General features: G+C 43.3%; 1 protein-coding gene across 3 annotated transcripts in view; it reads left to right on the forward strand.

Moving 5' to 3' along the window:
* The window catches only part of ORC3 (origin recognition complex subunit 3), an 80,135-nt gene extending 59,222 nt beyond the window's left edge, over positions 1-20,913 (forward strand). For 2 of the 3 annotated variants that reach the window (XM_074948086.1, XM_074948088.1), the window contains 7 exons: positions 1,219-1,352; positions 3,111-3,196; positions 4,801-4,898; positions 5,963-6,104; positions 17,354-17,470; positions 17,919-17,998; positions 19,114-20,913. In XM_074948086.1, the coding sequence (XP_074804187.1) occupies positions 1,219-1,352; positions 3,111-3,196; positions 4,801-4,898; positions 5,963-6,104; positions 17,354-17,470; positions 17,919-17,998; positions 19,114-19,219 (763 nt within the window). In that variant the 3' untranslated portion in view covers positions 19,220-20,913. The remainder of the gene's footprint in view (positions 1-1,218; positions 1,353-3,110; positions 3,197-4,800; positions 4,899-5,962; positions 6,105-17,353; positions 17,471-17,918; positions 17,999-19,113) is intronic. The other variant, XM_074948087.1, reaches the window with a different exon arrangement.
* Positions 20,914-21,404: the final 491 nt, after the last annotated feature.

Genomic DNA, 21,404 nt, shown 5'->3' on the forward strand with positions numbered 1-21,404 from the left:
TATGCCCCCTTGCACTCCCTTTTAGCTAATAATTTACCTTTATTGTTTTGGATGTACAAAGGGTCTATTTACAAAGACCTTTTACCTTGCAAACAAAGGGGTTTGCTGGGGCAAGAGGTGAAAACACTAATTTAAAATAAGAGTGCCATTTTTGAGGGGTGAACCGTTTGAGCAGGTGAACCCTCAAAACCAGTGCCCATATATCTATAGCAACATAGTTTGCTACACACCTCAAACTCTGCTGCCAGAGCCATGGCCACTGCCATAGCACTAAGGAGGTATTAATGACTTAGATCACAAGGCCTTGCTGTTGCAAAAATGTAATTTGTAAAGTCAAAATGGCTGAGAATTTAAAAATTGAACAGTAACAGATGGTGAACCTGGTGATATTCTGAACAAAGAGCTTTCAACCATGCTTGTAGTTTCCATTCTTTCACACTGACTCAACTGATAGTCTAGTCTTCAGAGTGACACACAGGAGACGATCCTGGAATATTATTATATAGATATTTTTAGATTTAATTTATATTTGATGTTTGATTTGATATCTTTAGAATGAAAATATTGAGATTAAGCAGTCCTTAGTCATCTTTATAAAATGCTGAGATCTACAGATTATAAGTGTTGTATAAATAAAAAGCAGTGGTGGTTTTATATTAATTAAATACATGAATCATTAACTCTGACTGTGTTTCAAGTTCATTCTGGATCCCAGAATGTAATGAGTTTTGTGATGTTGAAATGCCAGGCGAGGCTATTCTGGTTTTTATAATTCACACACCTTGTTTGGCATGAATCATGAACCCCTGTCAAGCGTTAAGTCCAAGTTCTCACCTCTAAATCAGATCCTAGAGGGAAGACATAGGAAGGTGCTTCCAGCTCTAGATGATCTCATAGACTGGGTACTCTGAAGAAACTATTCTCCATCTACCCTCTAGGGGGAAATTGAAGGATATCTTCTAGCTCGGCCAGTACTTCAGCCCTTTTTAAATATTGAGCTTTGAATGTAAAAGCTAAACAGCCTTAGTTTATTCTGTAGGAAATCAACTTTACAAGAAAACGGGTAGCTTTAAATGACAGAATTTGGGGATTTCTTTCTTTTTCTTTTTTCAGATGAGTAGAAAATACAGTATTGAACATTATTCTAAGTACTTCAACAAATGCTTTTCTTGTTTGCTAGTTATATTACATCATTAGCTATTTGATTCTGTTTTTCAGGATGTTGGCTAAGGCTGAGTTGGTGGCCATACTTCAAAAATGTGTGGAGATTTTTACATCATCTTCTGGAAAACAGTTTAGTAACATGGTAGAGAAACTGGGGGAGTTCCTGACACGGTTTCAAAATCTGGAAGGTGAGCATATAATATACTGCCAAAGTGTTTGTCATCAATCTGCTATTAAATGGCGTCAGAGAATTTACATTAGAGAGAGAGAGAGAACAACCCTGATGTCTCATGGTATTTTGAGATCAAATCCAAAAAGTTCTCCACATAAGACTATCAAGTGCTTTACAGCTTTCAACAATATTTCTTGAATAAGTCAAAAGCTTGAAAAATTAATAGTAGCAAATTCCTTTACACATCCATTTGGGCTCATTACCATGCCAGCTAATAAAAATGTGCAAATTAAGTCACAGCCAGATCCAAATAAGAGATGGATTGTTCAGGTCAGGGTGGCCTGATTGCAGTAGTAATGGCCAGTGGCAACCTGTAGAGTTCAACAGTGCAGCCCAAAAGGAAAAAGAAAAGGTCCTATATTAACAGCCTCTTTGTAACCGCAGCACAGGGACAGCATAGAGTATAGCCAATCTCAAGCATTCAAAAATCTTAAGTGTGTGAGTGGCTTAAAAATTGAGATTTTAAAAAAATATTAATACATTTGGACTTTTTGTTTTGTTTGCCTTTAGTTTGAGCCTTCGGTATACTCTCCATGTTTTCAGGCTTTTGTCTGCAACTATGAGGGCTAGAAGCTTACTTCCTTATTTGTAAATGAAAGCTGACATTATCCCATAATAGTTGTCTTCAGGAACTGAGGCTTTAAGAAAGACTTCCAAGATCACAAGAGTAATGATAAAATTGCAGGATTTGGCAACACTGAAAATAGGCAGCACATCTACAGTCTTCCCTGTGCTCATTAATGTACCTCACCCTGATTTTGACAAACCACTTCTAGTGTGAAGGGGCAGTGTAGTCTCCGTGCTTATTGAATCTTTGGCTTTTGTTGATACTGTGATGATGGATTTTAAGATGTTGACACCTGTCCACTAAAATTGGACTGCAACTACCAACTCATTTCATGTAACCCACCAAACAGCTACCATACTTCACCACTGACCTGAACCAGACTTAAACCTGTGACCTACAGGGAACAACCTCCATAAGCAATGCAAGTAACCTAACAGTCTGTTGCTTTGAATATTATTAGTTCTTACTGTGATAGGAATTGTTTGTTTTAAAATGAATCAAAATTGAGACTTAACCCACCACCAAATAATCAGGATTTTTTAAAGCAAAGCTGCTAGTTATTGATGCAGTTATTGATATACAAACTACAGGGTTCTGAAAGCAAAATTCAGGCATAGGTTAAAATTAAGATAAAACTGGGTCAGTCAAATGCTTCAGTATGTTCTATTTTTCACTTTGCTCTCACTTCAATAAATCCAGGTTACGGCGTTTGGGAATGGCAGAAAAGAACCCATTTTCTCTTTAAAAATTTTGCATGGGAAAAATGTAAATTTATAATGTGAGGAGTTTTAAAAGCTCATTAAGTGGCTGCTTCACTGAGATCAGTGGAGCTTTGCCAATTTATACTTGTTGAAGATGTGGTCCAGAAGTTTAAGGTGAAATATAAGTGGTGCGTAGGCCTTGTGCTGGCCCTCTGCACAGGAATGAATTTTCTGTTTTTGAATAACTATTTACAATATAAATTACACAGTGAAATGTTATTGACCTTTGCTTGCCAGGAGAAAAATCTAATAGCTAACTGGACTTGGGTCCTCATCCGACATGAAAGAGTACCATTGACCCTGTCTCAGTTTGGCCTGGCTCAGCAGGTTTCTGTAGATATTAGAAAAAGTTTACCCCGTGTGTTGAACACTGGTTTTGTTCCAGTAGCAGAAGCCAGTGAGGCACAAGATGTGTCTGTGTCATCACAAAAGGAACTCCAGAAGAAGATGGACCTCTATCATCTTCAGAAGGTCAGGCCAATTTTACTTTCTCCAAACTAGTTTCAAGATTTATTTTTTTCGAGGTTTTAATTATTCTTGGTTAGATCTGCCCTGCACACCATAGCTGTGAGCAAATAATGTTCTGTGAGTCACTTGAAAATGTAACATCCTACCCAACCTAAATGTCAGATAAGAAGCCACAGGCTTGAAGAATTTCCCTGACTCCTATCTTTCTGACTAAACATACTGGCCTTGATTAAAAAAAAAAAAAGTCTGCAGCACCACAGTCCTATGCATATTTAACTTCCATTGGCATGTGTTGACAGTCCTCCAGTAAGTAGATTTCCCCACACAAAGAATACATCACTTTTTATACAGTTTTATACCATACCTCCTTCCCTGTCCCCCACCTATCAATCAATTCTGATCCTAACCTTCTACCTCTTTGTAGAGCTTCCTTGCAGATGCTACTGTTGCCTTCCTTAGCATGCAGAGAGCTTCAGCCTCCAGGTTTCTTCTCCTACATCTGGATTTTCTGTTCCCTGTTCTACCCCTTTCTTCTTCTTAGAGGAGAAGCAGCTCAGGGGCTTCTCATCTCCTTCCACCCCATTCTTAAAAAAAAGTTAGTAGCATCTGACTGGCTCTGCCTACCTCTTCTCTTCCCCCCCGTCCCCACCCCCTGATGAAAGGGCAAGCAGCCCTGCCAGAAGCTCTCCAGCCTTACTCTGACTAAAATTTCTAGTTGCCCTAGGCAAGTTGGTTTTTCAAGCCTGGTATCAGTCTGTGAAAACCAGGTATGTATGAAGTGCAACTATGAAGTGTTCTAATGTATAGTTCAACATCTCTCTACACCATTATTTTGTTGTAGCTAAATTGGTACATCAATACCTATGTTAGCACTTAAGGTGTTTTTATTTGTATTTTTAAGGGCAGATGTTGAGTCAGACTTCATTGCATCTAACAAATTCATATAATAATGCCAGTTAGCATTTTGATAGCACCTTGCACCATGCATCTGAGAATTTTACAGACTTTTAATCTGCACATCCTCCCTGTGAGATAGGTACATATTATTATCCACATTTTATGGATGTGGAAACTGAGGCCCTGGAAGGCTAAGTGACTTGTTCAAAGTTGCACAGCAAATCAGAAGCAGAGCTGGGGCAAGAATCCAAATTCCCTGTGTCTCAGTCCCTGGCTCCGTCCAAGAGACAACTCTCCCTTTCCTTTTTATAACTCCATAATGTATGTTAATTTTAGGAATGGAGAAAAAGCAATCTGAAATTTTCTTGTCCTAGCCTTAGGGCACTAATTTCAGAGTTTAGTGTTAGATTCAGATTAGTGTTAGCTCTGTCTTAGTAAAACAGACTCTCACAATGAAAACATTTATTTCCATTCTTAAGCAGGCAGATACTTGTATGCTATTTTACAAAAGGTATATGAGCAGGGAACACAGTACTGTCAGTCTAACTTTATTTCTGTTTAGATTAATATGTGTTACCTTGGAGAGCCATGGCAATCATTTTTCATGTCTTGTTTTCTAAAATGCAATAATCCTGTCAGCGTCACTCTAGATGAATGGATTTGCCATCCAAAGTGACTGGGCTGTGCATTTTCTGTCTTTTTTTTAATAGACTTTGCTGGAGTTGAAAGAATCAAAAAGATCTAAGAAACTAACCAAGTTTGAAATGCTCAGATTTGAAGTTGTTGACTTTATAGACAGCCTGGTAAGGTGAGCTTTTCTGTTCTTTGGACCCTTTAATAGTTGACACAGTATCATAAGATGCCATACAAAAATACATACATGCACACGCACACAGAACAACAGTTTACCAAACAATTCAGACTTGGGAGAAACTGCTGTCAAAATCACAGCGGTAGTCCTGCAATATGAGACATGTCCTCCCCACTCTTTTTTTAATTCTGTGAAATGTTGCTGTTGGGTATCCTTGCAGCCATCTGTGTCTGGATGAGGGCTCTGAAAATGCCTGTTTTCCATAGAATGCTGTAAGGAGTCTGAAACACAAATTGTACAACTCATTCCTGCTGCTGCAGAAGATGAAGAAAAATATGGCAGTTGACAAGACAAGATCAAAATGGCCCACACCATAATTAGTATTGGTCTATCCATTATTTCTTTTCCGCATTGTATAGGCTAGGGTTGTGATATGCATTTCAATTTTGGTTAATGCAAGGCATGGCAGATGGGCTCGTGGAGGCAGTTCCAAGTGTAAGCATTCACAAGGAAGTCAGTGTGGAGACAAGGGTTGGAGAAGGATATGAAGGCAGCTGTTAGTTGTGCATCTTCAGTAGAGGGAAGGATCAAAAGTGTGGAGCAAAAAGGGACTAGGGCAGAGAAGTTGGCAGGAGTTAGATTGTACAGCGCTACGTAGACCAAGACAAGGAGCTTGAATTTGAAAACAAAGGTGAGAGGAAGTCAGTGAAGGGTTTGAAAGATTGGATGGGTGGTGTAGGAGTAATGAGTAAGGCAGATGACTGGTGTCTGCATTCTGGGTATTGCCTGCATTGTTGGGTGAATTTGCCCCAGTGTAGGTAGGATTCTAATTAAGAAATGTTTGAAGTGGGAGGCTGAGTTGATAATTCCTGAAATTCTCATTTTATTAGAAGTTGTTTCTAGGTATTGGGATATCTTATTTTTCAGAGGTTTTCTTCCCATGCCTGTTGTGAAATGCACATTCTTGGTATCTCTGTGAAAGGTTAGCTCTCAGTGTGGTTTCGTAATGTCCCTTCAGTTAAAGAGCTGTCTTTTTCATACAACCCTTGTTGTTCTTTTAGAAGTTACCTTGCTCCTGCAGAGATGCAGACCCTGAACGAGGTGGTGTATTTCCACACGGCTAACACCCTCCGTGAGCACTTGAATGCTGCACCACGGATTGCTCTTCACACAGCTCTGAACAACCCCTATTGCTACCTGAAAGTAAGAAATGGACAACTGTGTAACTTGTTCATAGTTGTGTGTAATTCGTGCACAGTCTATGTGAGGCTAATGTGTGTATTTTAATTTTGCTATTTCATAACATTTGGCACACAGTAGGGTCTGTCACAAGGAACTAGCAAGTGGCTCTTTATGAAGCAGCTGGGGAACTGGCTGAGAGCCAGAGAATCTGCCTGACTCAGGAGAAAGCTGATGCTGCTTCATTAAGACTTTTGGGTGGGAAGACAGTTTCCAGAGCCTCATTTTTAACAGCCTTCTCTACAGAGATAAGCAGAAAGACTTTCTCACCCTCCACTTTGATTGGATGACCCAATGTCCCTGATAGGAGAGTCCTCCAGTTACCAAACCTGGTAGACCCTGTTCATTTTACAAATATAGTGTTTTGTCCTGAGTCTTTGTAAACTCATGTAGATTGGCTACCTGATGGAGCTGCTGAAATTGAGGACAGACTGGCTGTATACAAAAGTATCTAAAAGACTCCCTCCTCCTCATGCCCATCACATAGTGATGCCCTACCCCTTCTTGTTCCAGACCTGCAGTGATCCACACATCACCTTCCCATGAGCTCTTGAACTAAACCAGCCGCCCTGCACATAGAGTCAAATCCACAGGGTGTCAGGGAAGGAGAAGGGGTGGGTGGGAGAGAGGCTCCTTGGTTGAGGAGAGGCAGGAGTGGGCATTCTTTTCTCTTTCCCACTCTCATGCACAGTTCCCTGATCCTCACCCAAACCATCCCCATGTCCCAGTTTTTCCCGTTAAAAATGTGGCCATTATGTGGAAAAATAAGATTATTGACATTCATGGATGTTTGCATGCTTGCTGCCTGAGACGGATGAGCAGGAACCAAACTGGATAAGTGTTTGAATTCTGTGATCCTGTCTGTGTTGGGTTTTTTTGTCTGTGTGCTTATTTATAAGACCCTTTACAATTTTATCTGGTTACGAAAACACAAAGGATTAAGATTAGGAGAGCCAGCTAAATCCAGTTTCTAATGTGCTTAATGAATATTCTCTTAATTGAATTTACAGAAATGTAAAAGACCTAGATCTTTATCTTTACACATTTGTTCTTTGCATTTTTGATGCATTTCCTATGCTTGTTGGGTATCTAACTCAGTGTCTAGTAGGAGTACTGGCTGTGGCAGTGCATTACTACTATTTTAATCTGTTTGAACTGAAGATATAATTTCTCCAACTGTGTCTATAAATCCTGCAGAGTTTGTACTTCCATGGGCTACAACCAGAACAAAAGTTCTCTGATAAACATCTAGCTATCCAGAGCTATTCCTACCAAAAAGGTGCAGGCAGGAAAGAATCTGCCACTGTAAAGTACCAGCAAGTAGTTAATGATATGATGCCATTTCTCATGGGATTCTAACTGAGCTTTTCCTTTAGCAAAATGGGAACTGGATTGGTATTTAGCCTGACAAAAACGTGTAAAAAAGAATTGTAATTCTTATTTGAGTGCTTGCTCATGTCCATTTCATTGTACATATGTGTGCTTGCCACATGCACCAGTGCCAGAAGTTTTTCTCTCAGTGGTATCTGTAGGGGACCGGCTCTGGCACCCTCTGGAGTGGCACGCCTATGCACCGGTATAAGGGGCTCCACCCAACCCTCAGTTCCTTCTTGCTGCCAGTGATGGTGCTGAAATGTCTTCTTGTCTCAGCAAGCTTGCTCCTCTCAACTAGTTGATAGAAATTTTCTTAGTTCTATAGTTCCCTTAGTGTTAGGGTTACTAACCCTCCACGATTGTCCTGGAGTATCCAGGAATTAAAGCTTAATCTTTAATTAAAGATTATGTCATCTGATGAAACCTCCAGGAATACGTCCAACCAAAGTTGGCAACCCTGCTTAGTGTAGACTTAGTTTTAGTCCTGAATGGGACTTAGCCTAGGGACGGGGCATGCCGCAGTCCCCAAGCTTCAAACCTTGTGACTGTTGCAAGAAACCCATGCCAGTCAGTGATCCCCATAGAAGCTGTTTGAATTGCTTAAGGGAAATCCACGTTAGCAACAAGAATCACATAAGCATGAGACAGGTGTCTCACAAGCAAGAGCTTCAGATTGCAGACCAGAAAGGAGTGAGACATTCATCTCCAAGCGCTCCTTATGGAGTTGGGCCTTACACCGGCATCAGAGCCGACCAGGTCAGACTCCGCTCCTAGCATTCTGGCCTCAGTGCAGAGCGCTCCACCGTCATCGGTCTTAGACCAGCACCGATGCCCATCCCCAGTTGGAGCTAAAAAAGCAAAAAAAGGCTGGGCGGGGATGTTCTCCTATGTCCCATAAAGGGGAAGGGGAGGGCCAGAGGAGAGCAAAGGCACACGAGGGGCAGCTCTTCGCTTCTAGACAGAGGTTGGGCTCCGACTCCCACTGAGTGGTCAAGCCCACTCCAAGACCCACCTGCCACCCCGGGGAGTATCAGAGGCACTCAGCACCTGGCGGTGCCATCCACACTGCCTCAGAGGGCCTCGTCTGAGGGATCAATCTGCCTTGGGACCTTTCCAACGGTCCCCATCAGTGCAGCACTGCTTCTTGCCATAGGGGATGTCCCGTCAGCACTCGCCTGAGCAGCACCACCAGCCCATGGACGCAAGTTGGCTTGCCTACCAGAGTTCCCAGCATCAGTCCTTGGAAACCAGGCAGTGTTCCTTGGGCTCGAGGTGGTGATCACCAGTGGGCTGGCGCAGAGGTGCGGCACCAGTCCCCAGAGCCCCGGTGCCAGGAGCACCCAAGCCACTCTCCCAGCTCTTGACACCGCTCTGGAGGGTCGAGACACCTGTCCCTGGAGTCCCATCGCCGGAACACCAGTACAGTTCACTGCAAACGTGTCAATGGTCTCTGACACATGGGTCTACTGCTCCTGATCAACAGAACGGCATCGCTCGCTAAACATAAGGCGTCAATCACCAGCGTACCGTCGCCGATCTACCAAACGCCATCACCAGGATTGCAGCACCGAGCGTCATCGCCCTCGTACAGATCCTCAGCGGAAGTCCAGGACCAGAGCCGATGGGATCGGGGTAGACAGGCAGTCTCGGCACCGTCGTGGTCCCCCAGGCATGTATCTCCGTCCTCAGGCTCCGAGGAAATCCTACTCACGGACCAGGGCCACCCATTCCCTGCTGGGCCACAAGTGGCAACATGGCCCCAGGGCCAGTGGCCTGCCCCCTGGCAACTCTGGAATCCCTGGGGATTTCCCCAACCATCGCAGGTGCATAGGTCGACCTCAGGGGCATCCGACAAATGGTCGGCAACAGTCTACCTCCCTCCCCCAACTCTGATGTGGAGTCAGAGCAGGCTCTGCAGATTCAGCCAGCCTTGGCTGAGACTCCCATGGCAGAAGTGGTGGAGTTGGTTGACCCACCTGTACCTGCCTCCTCGTCATCTTCGCATGATGAGGCGATAGCAGGGCCCTCTCACCTGGTTCCCCAGGACCATGCCAAGGCTCACCAGGAGCATACATGCCCCACTCTAGAGTGCGCCAGACCCAGTCCCATACGGATACCACTGAGGGAAAAGCTTCCAGCACCAGTGTATGGGGCAAACACGCACACCTACAATGGAATGGACATGAGCAATACATCTTGAAGAACAACAGTTACGAAAAGGTAACCTTTTCTGTGCTGATGGATTGCTTGGAAACCCAGCTACTGGCAATTCAAAATACCACAGCTAGGAACTGCTTGGCCTTGTGTCAGTGCGATATGGGGAATCTGAGCCCAAAATATCCCTGGGGCTTAGAGAATCATGAAGGCATCATGTCTGATCTTGCAGAAAGGGAGAGTTTCACACAGAACTTGAGTAATAATTCCCATCCCACCAGGATATTTGGAGCAGCAAAAAAAAGAAAAAAAAAATCCATAAGCTGCATTTAGCTCTCCTTTTTTGGAGGGAGGGATACTTTGACTCAAGACCCTTGATAAGGGAATAAATAGAGATCCTGAAAAACTTATTTTTCCTCCATCTGCTCCCCTCAAAAGAGCACAGCCAGGTTTTTAACTTGTTCCTGAGAATCTGTTTATGCTCCTTACTTGGAAGCAGCGCTAGTTATCAATTAAATGTAATGTTGGTGTTTAAGGTCCTCCTTTTCATTAATGATTGCATTCTAGAACAACTTCCTGCTTATCAGTCTTAGTATGTAGTTATTTCCTGGCAGAGACAGCTTATCTGCTGTTACCTCAGGAAGCTGAGGTTTCCATGAGCACTGCTGCAGCTCCCTCAGGGCATGCTATAAAGACCTGGCCTTAACATCATAAGCAAGCTGTCATTCTCCAAACTCAGGCATAGATCATGCATTGCTGATCAATAGTATTCTCCCTGGATTAGTTCCTTGTTTCCTATGTACGGTCCAAATGCCCGCACTATAGAAGTTGGGACTTGCCCTGTTTTACACAGCTGTTTGATTTCAACCAAATTAAAGTGGTCTTACTGGTTGGTAAAATGGTAACATAGGGAATGAATTACATTATTTTCATGAATTGCAGACTGGCTCACCAATGCTACAGTACAATTTATCAATCTAGACATGAGCTGCATTAGTTAATAGTCACACTATTTAGATTGAAACCATCTGTACTGAACTGTCAGGTAAATTGACATAATACCGAATACCTTCAATTTCTGTCGTCTTTGCATAGTGTAATTGAATCTGAAAATCTGTTAGACTGAATTTCTGAAAACTCTATAAGGGAACTTCCCATAGGCACTGGGATTGCTGATCCCAATCATGAAGCTAAAGCTTACAAACTGGAAGAATCAGTTGTAAAAGGCAAATTTAGAAATTTAATGAACAGGAAATGAAGTTAATTGCTTGCCTCATCTTTTTCTCTGTATTGAAAACCTTTGCTTATGGTGGTGTCCTTGGTTAGGCATCTTTTAAACTTATTTTCTAACTGACCTGTTATGCAACCAAATGTTGAAGTATGGGTTTTAGACCCGTTATTAGCTGCTGATAGCAGCAGAATCAACGGTGTTGTTCACAGCAGAAGCTCCTGACCTGTTAATGTGGCTAAAGTACTATCGATAAATTTATGAGCTGATGTCACAGTGCTATGGATTGCAACAATAGCATAGAAGTTTTTTCTCTTAGATAAGGTCCTTTTTTAACTTCGCAGTCAACTAACTAAAGTGTTGTCAGTTTGGATTTTCTGACATGTGGAATGGTTTCTGAAAATCAGACTTCAATTTTGCAGATACTGGTTTTCAAACCAGAGAGAGGTGATGGTTTATACACATGGAAGATAAAACTATAAGAAGAACAAATAAACTTGTTAATGCATGTAGACAGATTTATGCTTATATTCCTTCCCTCCCTGAGGACAAAAAGCACTCTGACATCTATTTATTAGATAGCGAGGACAGAGATGAAGTGCTAATCAATTTATCTTACCTGATCTATAGAATTAAATATTCCTTACTCTGGTGTACAAAATAGAACAAGCAAGAGAGAAGGGGAATAAACTTAATAAAATACCTGCTGTGAGTGCTCCACTGTAGGTGTGCTTGCGTCCCTAAGCTAATGATCAGAGAACTTTTATAGCTGTGTCTGTTACTCCCACACATGCACTGTCTCTCCAAACTAGCCACAGGGCTAGCCAGCGTGCGCAGGCTAACCCCCCTCAGTTCCTTCTCAACTGCCTCAGCTAGAGACAGAGCTATTGGCAGTCCAGTACGACCATTACCTTCACTTACATTTCTATAGCTAGTCTCCCCAGTCGTAGTTGTAGTTTTTTTTCTTTTCTATTTTCTTTCTTAAAAAGGTGGGGGAGGGCTTCATTCCCCCCCCCCCGCTTTTTTTTTCTTTTGGTTGGGGACCCTTCCCCCAACGGGATAATGCTTAGTTTACCGGGTTTCAAGAAGTGCCTTTCCTGCAAAGAGGCTATCCCTGTAGCAGACAAGCACTCCTGGTCTCTGCCAGCAGCTCAGACCCAGGTCATGCAAGGACAGGGAATTGAGACCAGAAGATCATCTTCATGGAGGCAGCCCTCCAACCCTCCCCGGACCCCCACCAAAAAGTCCCTTGGCAGGCGTGATTCTTCCCCACAGCCCTCAACTTCCAAGGACTGTGGGTTGAAGAAATCAGCCACTGACCCCTCTCGTAAGTCATTGAAAAACAGAGCGGGAAGTCCCCATAATGAGCCCCAAGCCGACCGTAAACGATCTCCAGTATGCTGGGTATCCTCTGTACCATCTGCACTGAGACAATCTCAGTCCAGTACCCATGACTCACAAAGATCTGCAGTGGCAGATGCCATTGACACACGTAATGACCCAACAGGCTCAGGCACCAAGTTAACAGCACCAAAGGACAAGGACAGGAGTCAGCACTCCACTGCCGGTACATGCTACTCCATCAGAACCATCATCAATGCCCCACTGAGCACTGGAGTGGTCAGTGCGGGCAAGATCTCCATTCCCCCGGTACTGCCAGTGGCACCAAGCCAGTCGGTACCACTGGAATTCAGACACTTGAGAGACTTCCGCATATCCAACATACTGGTGTCTCCTTGTCTCAGTACTGGGACCTCCACACCCAGTCTTCTTGTGGTACGGGAGTCTTCCCTGCCATACACCCCTGCTCTCTAGTGCCGACTCAGACAGCGAACCAGAAGCGGCTATATCACAGTACTCCTCTCAGGCTCCCTATGGTGCCCAATACCAACAGGGCCCCGAGCATACCCTCAGATGGTCCCACCATTGCCACTTTGGTGCAGTCAACCGTTGGCACCACCACCGGGCTCTATGCCTCCACCACGCTAGTGGCCCATGCCTCTCAAGCTTCTAGTCCTACCTGAGACGCTCCCACTCCGCCACAGTGTCCAGGGCCTCGGAACCTCCAGAAGAGATTGTGGAGGAACAGGAGGGCGGCACTGAGGAAGAGGTGACCCTGAGGACCATATCCTCCTTCCCATATGAAGCCATTATGCCTCCCACACCATCCCTGGCTGATGACTTCTGCCTTTTCCAGGACCTAGCAAAGAGCGTGGCAGACGCTCTGCAGATACCATTAGAAGAAGTCAAGAGCACCCATCACAAGTTCCTTGACATACTCCACTCCTCCTCATCCTCAAAAATAGCCCTTCCTGTTAATGAGGCTCTTCTGGACCCCGCGAAAACCATGTGGCAGACCCCAGCATCTGTGGCTCCTACATGCAAGTGGGCCGACAAAAAATATTATGCCCCAGCAAGGGAGATGAAATTCCTTCTCCCACCCTCCACCCAACTCCATTGTGATGGACGCTGTCAGCTCTCGTGGCCATCAACACCAAATGAGGCCCGCTCCCTACAATGAGGATTGGAAGCATTTGGACCTCTTTGGAAGGAAAGCCTACTCTTCTGCCTATTGAATTGCCAATTACCAAGCCCTAACTGTGAAATACAACTATGTGAACTACTAGAAAATCAGCAGTTTCATTGATCAGCTTCCTGACCTGCTCCGTGACCAATTCAAAGCCATCATTCAGGAGGGACAGTTAGTGGCCAAGACAACACTACAATCTGCTCTCGATGCAGCCAACACAGCCCCAGGTCCATCTCCATGGTGGTGATTATCTGACGTGTGTTCCATGACTACATCTGTTGAGCTTCCCTAATGAAGTCTAGTCAGGTGTTGAAGACCTTCCCTTTGAAGGCATCAAGCTCTTTGCAGAGAAGATGGATTCCTCTCTTTGCACCCTAGAAGAGTCTAGGGCTACTCTCTGCTCACTGGGCATGGGCATCTACACACCAGGACAAGAGAAAATTTAGTTCGCAGCCCCAGTACAAACCATGTATTTTCCAGTACCCAACTCAACGCTACTACAAGCCTCGGAGGAAGAAAATTAAGTTTACTAGTCATAAATAGTCAGTCCCACAGTCTTTCACATCCCAGCCATCCACTTCCAAGCACCAATTTTGACATGTTGGTCAATGCGACGATAGACCACTCCCCCCAACCACTACAGCTGACCGCTGCTTTCCACCCATTTGGCCACCGTTTCGTAACGTTCTGCAGCATCTGGGAATGCATAACATCAGACCAGTGGGTCTTGGAGATTGTTCATAATGCGTACTCCATTTTACCTCCCTACCCCCTCAACAACACCCTTCCCTGTCCCTCTTCAGGGACCCTTCTTGCATAAATTTACTACAACAAGAGAGAGATCATCATCTCCTCTGGTTAGGAGCCATAGAACCGGTACCTCAACATCTATGAAGCAAAGGGTTTTACTCTCGTTATTTCCTAATACCCAAGAGGAAGGGAGGTTGGAGACCCATATTAGACCTCAGAGTACTCAAGTTTGTCAGAGCTCAAAAATTCAAGATGGTCACTCTAGCAACAATTATTCCAGCATTAGAGAAGGCAAATGGGTTTTCAGCCGTCTACCTTCAGGACACCTGCTTCCATATCTCAATCTTACCATCTCACAAACAGTTCCTTAGATTTAACCTAGGACAAGGCTACTACCAGTACAGAGTACTGCCCTTCGGGCTATCATCTGCTGTGAGAGTATTCTCCAAGGTTCTCTCAGAAGTGGCCGTGCACTTACGTTCCTAAGGGATCATGATTTACCCCTACCTGGACGATTGCCTCCTCCAAACTCAGTCCCTCGCTGACTCACCAAATCTGCAATAGACTTTTTCACAGAACTGGGTCTACAGATCAATGCCCAGAAATCAACCCTCGTTCCAGTTCAGCTCCCGGGATTCATAGGCACCGACCTCAACTAGTTACAGGTCAGAGCACTCCGCTCTCAGTGCAGATTCCTCTTCTTGGCCACACTCATAGAGACCATTCAAAAGAGCCCACAAATATCAGCCAGACACTGCCTCCAGCTCTTGGGGCATATGGCAGAAGGGGCAGCGATGATACCACATGCCAGGCTTCAGATGCAATGCCTCCAGATGTGCTTCAGATCAATTTACAAACCAAACAGACTAGACTAGAGCTAAGGGCGGTCAGGAATGCATTTCCTCCCACTGATCAAGGGATCACAAACGAGACTCCTAACAGACCACATGGCATGTATGTACTACATAAGTCAACAAGGGGGAGCCAGCGTTCCCCTCCCATTGTGCAGAAGCAATGAGACTATGGAACTGGTATATCTCCCATGGCGACACACTGTCAGCAGCTTACCTCCTGGGTACGCACAACTTGACAGCAGACTGTCTGTCACAGATTCCCACACAACCGTGAGTGGGAGATAAACCAGCTGTACTTCACGACCTATTCAGGCAGTGGGGCACATCGACCACAGAACAGTTCGCCACTTACCTACGCTACTGCTCCAGATCAGAGATAGGACAACAGTCCATGGGCAATGCTCTCCTCCTCACCTTCTCTATGCCTTTCCTCCTTTTCCCCTATTGTAGAAAGTCCTGATAAAAATAAAAAGAGAGAGCACATGTCATACTTGATTGCTCCTACTTGGCCAAGACAGACCTGACCCTTACTTGTCATAGCTCACAACATGACCGCCGATCTCTCTCCAGTGCACTCCATACCTCCTCTCGCGGAACAAAGGACAGACTCCACATCGCAACCTAGGGATTCTTCGCCTCAAGGCGTGGCTCCTTCATGGCTCCAACACCTAGAGAACTCCTGCTTGAAGGAGGTACAAGAGGTATTACGACACAATAGAAAGTCATAAACACACCATACTTACCTGCAAAAATGGTCCAGGTTCCGTTTTTGGTGTTCTTCCCAATAGATCTCCCCAACATCTGCAGCTATTCCAAAGATCCTAGAATATGTACTGACCCTAAAAAGACTGGGATTATCTCTCAGCTCTCAGAGTCCACCTAGCAGCTATAGCAGCCTTCCTCCAACAAGTAGAGGGATACCCAGTGCTATCACACCCAATCACTAAGATTCCTCAGGGGTATAGTAAACCTTTTCCCATAGCCCTGACTTCCTATCCCCACATGGGACGCAAACCTGGTATTGAAAGGACTGATTAGGTCTCCCTTCGAACCCATGGCCACCTGTTTGCTATCAGGAAGGCCGTTTTCATTGAGAGGTATGTAAGCAATCACCCTAGATAGGAGAATAGGAGAAATGGCAGCTCTGATAGCACATTCCACACACAGTATTCTTTCGGGACAAGGTTATGCTCAGGCCACATCCAAAATTCATCCCTAAGTTAACCTCTCCATTGCACATGAATCAATTGATTGACCTTCCAACCTTCTACCGAGACAACAGATAGGCTATATTACACACATGAGAAGCCAGGAGACTCCTTTCCTGTTACCTGGATAGGACGAAGACTTTCAGAAACTCTCCTAAGCTCTTCATCTCTATTGGAGAAAGGTCCAAGGCTCTTAGCAGTATTACTCTAGAGACTCTCCAATGGGTCTCAAACTGCATTAGACAATGTTATCAAGTTTGCAATATGATCTCTCCTTATAGTATTCGCACACACTCCACGAGGTCAATCTCATCCATCGCCTTCTTCAAGAATGTCCCTATCAGAGATCTGTAGAGCGGTGATATGGGCATCAGTCCACACCTTCTCAGAACATTATGCAATCACTGGGGACTCCGCCTCCAATGCCATCTTCGGCACCACAGTACTGTCATCTGTAACGGACCCAACTCCAAAGTCCCAGCCCTCCAATAGGGATACTGCTCGGGAGTCACCCATAGGAACGCTACTCAAAGAAGAAAAAAGTTATTTACCTTGGGCAGTAATGATGGTTCTTCAAGATATGTCCCCCGATGTGTGCTCCACAACCCCATCCTCCTCCCCTCTACTTTGGAGTTCTTTTCTATTACTCTGCGTTAGAGAAAGAACTAAGGGAGGGTTAGCCCATGCGCGCTGAATCTCCTCGTGGTAGGGCACGAGGAGAGACAGCGCATGTGCGGGCCTAACGGACACTGCCACCAAAGTTCTCCAATCAGCAGTGCAGGGATGCAAGCACACCTAAAGGGGAGCAACTATAGGGACACATGTCAAAGAACCATCGTTACTGCACAAGGTGAGTAACTTCTTTTTGCAAACCAGATGATGCATCATTTAATTTCTTATGTCCCCAGTGGATTTGTGTTGGGATTTTGGGTTTTTTTGCACTCATCACCATACTTCTAGAGGCACAAACAATAAATATGAAAAAATACCGACAGTACTAACTTCCTGAGTTATCTGGGGTTGATCGTATTTGCTTTCAACACTAGAGATCTTTAAAGATAAAATATGCTGTGAAAACTACTGCCTTCATTTTCTCTGTTTATTTTTTTTATCAGAATCAAACTTTGAAAAGTGACGTCGGATGTATTTCTAATACTGCTCCTGACATATGCATAGTGTATAAACTTCATTTGGAGTGCGGCAGATTAATAAATCTTGTTGACTGGTTAGAGGTATGTGAAGATGAAAATATTAACTATATATGTGTATAGTCTCTAGATTTTGCTGACTTTTTTTTTTTGCATGCTTTTCTTTGTTTGTTTTTGTTTCTCTTCAGTGCCATCACTTTTGAAAGCCAAAGTCTTCTCATGCCACAATGACTCCTGTCCCTGCAAGTACTTGTAAGGCCCCCAAATCACCATCTCACTCAACCTCCCCTCCTAGTGCTGGGCATCATTTATTACCAGCACTGCTATCCCAACAATGAAAATCCCTGTTGCTGCTTGTACCTTGTTTATGTTCAGTGTAAACCAAATGTTATGCTTTACAGAGCTACTTTTTCTTCTTTAGCTTTTTAACATTTGCTGATGCACGTGTTCACAGAAAAGCCTGTGTAATGCAAGTACTGTCTCTGAGATGTGTGTGATTGGAGGGGTTATGCATCTTATCTTTGCTCTTTAGGCCTTTTCAACTGTGGTAACGGCGGTTGAGGGAACAGACCCAGATTCAGTGGCCACAGACCAGGTGGATGAAATTATCCAGTATCCTTTGTTGTTTCTCGCTTGAATTTATTTTTTAATGTTCACATACGTACAAACCAGTGGCCTTTTTCTCGTGGATGAACAAAGCTTTTACAAATGCAGCTTCCCGATGCACTGAGAACTGACTGAAAGAGTGCTAAATACTTTTTAAGCAATCTTCTTATAATAAAAAAAATACGAAAGGAGGGTTGACCATTTGTCATATGGCGCTTTTTGCCAAAACCTTAATTCTTTTAGGGTTGGGCGAGGTGAGGTCCCAAGTGCCACAGAATGTTGTTAGTATAATATATGTCCAAATTTCATTGTTCCATAGCATACTGTAGATTTCCTTTAAAAATGTCGACTTGCATTTAATATTTCTAAGGAAGTTAAATCCTTTACCATTTAAAATCAAGTATATCTAGGTGTTGAGAGATGAATGGCACAAACAAGCACATCAAAGCATCACCTCACCTATTATGCATTAATGCTTGAATTGAAGTCAAAAGTTGGGGCATTGTTTCTGCAACCAGAGGATGGGTTTCATTCAGGTGGCTGGGGTTCTTCCCCTCATTCTTCCAGTTTTGTTGTCCAGGGATGTACAAACAAAATAACGCTAAATATTTTATGAGTTTACAAAATTAATATTGTGTAGCCCTCTCGCCTCACCTCTCCGTAGTCACCACCACATCCAACCCAAACAGCAGCACAGGTTAGAGCAGTGGTTCTCAAATTTTTTTACTGGTGACCCCTTTCACATAGCAAGCCTCTGAGTGCGACCCCCCCTTATAAATTAAAATCGCTTTTTTTATATATTTAACACTATTATAAATGCTGGAGGCAAAGTGGAGTTTGGAGTGGAGGCTGACAGCTCGCGACCCCCCATGTAATAACCTCGTGATCCCCTGAAGGGTCCCGACCCCCAATTTGAGAACCCCTGAGTTAGAGCAAGAGATACTTTATCCTGTAGGTCAGAGGTCATGTTGCCTTGATTTAAATGAATTTCAGTTTTGTGCTTACTATGCACCAATAAATCCCTCCCATACTAGAGAGAAATGTAAGTTATTACTTCATTCCATTCAATTATTTTAATCATGACATATATACTTGTTAATTTCCTTTACAAGAACTTCCAGCGCTCGTTTTATTAGAGCTGTTTCAGAACTGGAACTCTTGGGGTTCATAAAGCCTAGCAAGCAGAAAACAGATCATGTGGCAAGGCTGACATGGGGAGGCTGTTAAATGATAGAACAAGTTGAGAAAGACCAACCAATGTATGCACACTGCCTGTGAAAGTTCATTATGGCATATGGGGGACAATGCAGCCATTGGGACAAATTAATCCCTTATGTAACTCTACTGATGTTAAAGGAGTTAAACTAAGGATGAAATTGACCTCTTATGTACTATATTCTAATAGCCAACAAAATACTACCTCTTTTCTATACATGTTTGTATGGAGTCAAGGAGTCAGCTTTAGTACATGATTTATATTCTCTTAAAATTGCAAAGTTCTGACCACCGTTCTGTACCAGTTTTCATCTTCTGTTATGTATGATGTGGTTTAGGCTAGGAGGCCAGAATGCGATTGTGTTGTGCGATTTTCTTTTAATGTGTAACCATGAATGCTGAATTTAATTTGCTCACTATCTGGATTTAAATGGTCATGTTATGAAATGTTCTCCAGATACTGCATATTTTCAAAAAATCATTCTGCTGAGAATTGAAACAACAAGCCTCTGTGACCAGAACCCACTGAGCACTCCCCTTGCGGTGTGCAGTACCAGCCACTCTGAACAGAACTATTTGATGATCCTGGTGATGGTGCCCTGGGAAGACTTGTCTACATACAGAAGAAAACCAGGTTTCTGTGTTAGAAAATAAAGAAAAAGTGTTTCTGAAGGGACAAAAACAATTGTTACTATCCAATTTGATAACATAGCTGGACAGTAAATAAGACTATTTCAAAAATACTCCTTTAGCTAACCTGCATTATCAATCAGATTTCATTATCCGCATAGGAGATACGAGAATATTGCTCAATTAGGAGTGTTGAAGGAAGGTAATAAAATACCCATTTAAAGTACAAGGTCATCATTTCTCTTCTCTCTCCCTCCGTCTCCCCCTCTCCCCCACAGATTTTTGTTCATTGGGCGGTGGGACAAGCAAGGGAAACAGCTGTGTGGGAATAATGTAATTGTTGACATGATTTTATAACTGACAGATGTTCAGCCACCGATATCACTTGGTAGATGGAACATTCCAAACCATTTGTGCCCTGTGCAAGGAATAAAACAAGTTTAACCATGGGGCTGTCCTATCATAGTGAAGTGTAGACATTAAGACAGAACCACTCCAGATCACAAACCTAGCAATTCTGAATTGTTTGTAAAGTGCCATCAGTCTGGAGGTACAATGTGGGAGCCTAAAATAAGGCTACACTGTTTCTCAGCATTAAAAATCTGCAATACAGGTTTGTCCTGATATAGTAATCTATTGTGATTTCTCTCCCCAGGAAGATAAATAGTTGAAGTAAAAATGATTTTGTGCAGTGTTTTTGACTTTTTAAGTTAGATTGAAGATCTCAGTATGGAATAGTGTGGGCAAGCTAGCCTACTTCAAAGCAAGGACCAAGGTTATATTTTTTCTGATGAGCTGATACCCCCCAAAAGTACTCAGATACATTCTCAGTGTGGTGTGTGCAAACTTCAGCCCAGAGAGTCTTCTTATCGTTACTAGGAGCTGCACAGCTAAAGGGTTAGTGAATTTACTCCTAAAGCCCAACCAATGCTTCCCAGCCCAACCAGTGGAAACTTTGACTGGTAAGTGCATGCTGTCCAAAAAGTCTTCTACCCATAAAATCTTTAGTTCTTTTTGGGGGGGACTCCCCAGGTTGCCTCGTTTGCTGCAATGCCGGTAATTACATTTCTGAAGAACCCACTTACTCATATGCAGAGAAAAATAAATTCTACACATTTATTTTGACTACTTTGCTCCTCTCTTATTTTTGCCCAGTTTTTGTTCTGCACTTGCGCTAATTACACTCTAAATCTGTAAGTAGCTTTAACTTTAAAAAATCTCTGTAATCTTTATCCTTGGAAGTGCTCAATAATCTACTAGTTCTTAGCGTTTTTCCTCTTAAACAACTGAAGTTCACACATGCTTAGTAGCTTTATTTTAAAGTGAGTTTTAAAATTCCATGCTTTAGCAATGTGTCTAGCTGATCATGGATGTACCTGAAAAGGCTAAATGTGGTAGACTTAACAGAAATTACATGTTTAAATTTCTGTAATAGGAAAATATACACAAAGGATGTATTCAGACAAACATTTATTAGCTAACTATACAATTCATGGCAATATTGCTTATTGTAGGAAGTCTTGTTCAAATGCAACCCCTCTGACTCAAGAAGATATATTGTTGATGG

Source organism: Natator depressus, chromosome 3 (assembly GCF_965152275.1).
Source record: "Natator depressus isolate rNatDep1 chromosome 3, rNatDep2.hap1, whole genome shotgun sequence".
NCBI lineage: Eukaryota > Metazoa > Chordata > Testudines > Cheloniidae > Natator > Natator depressus.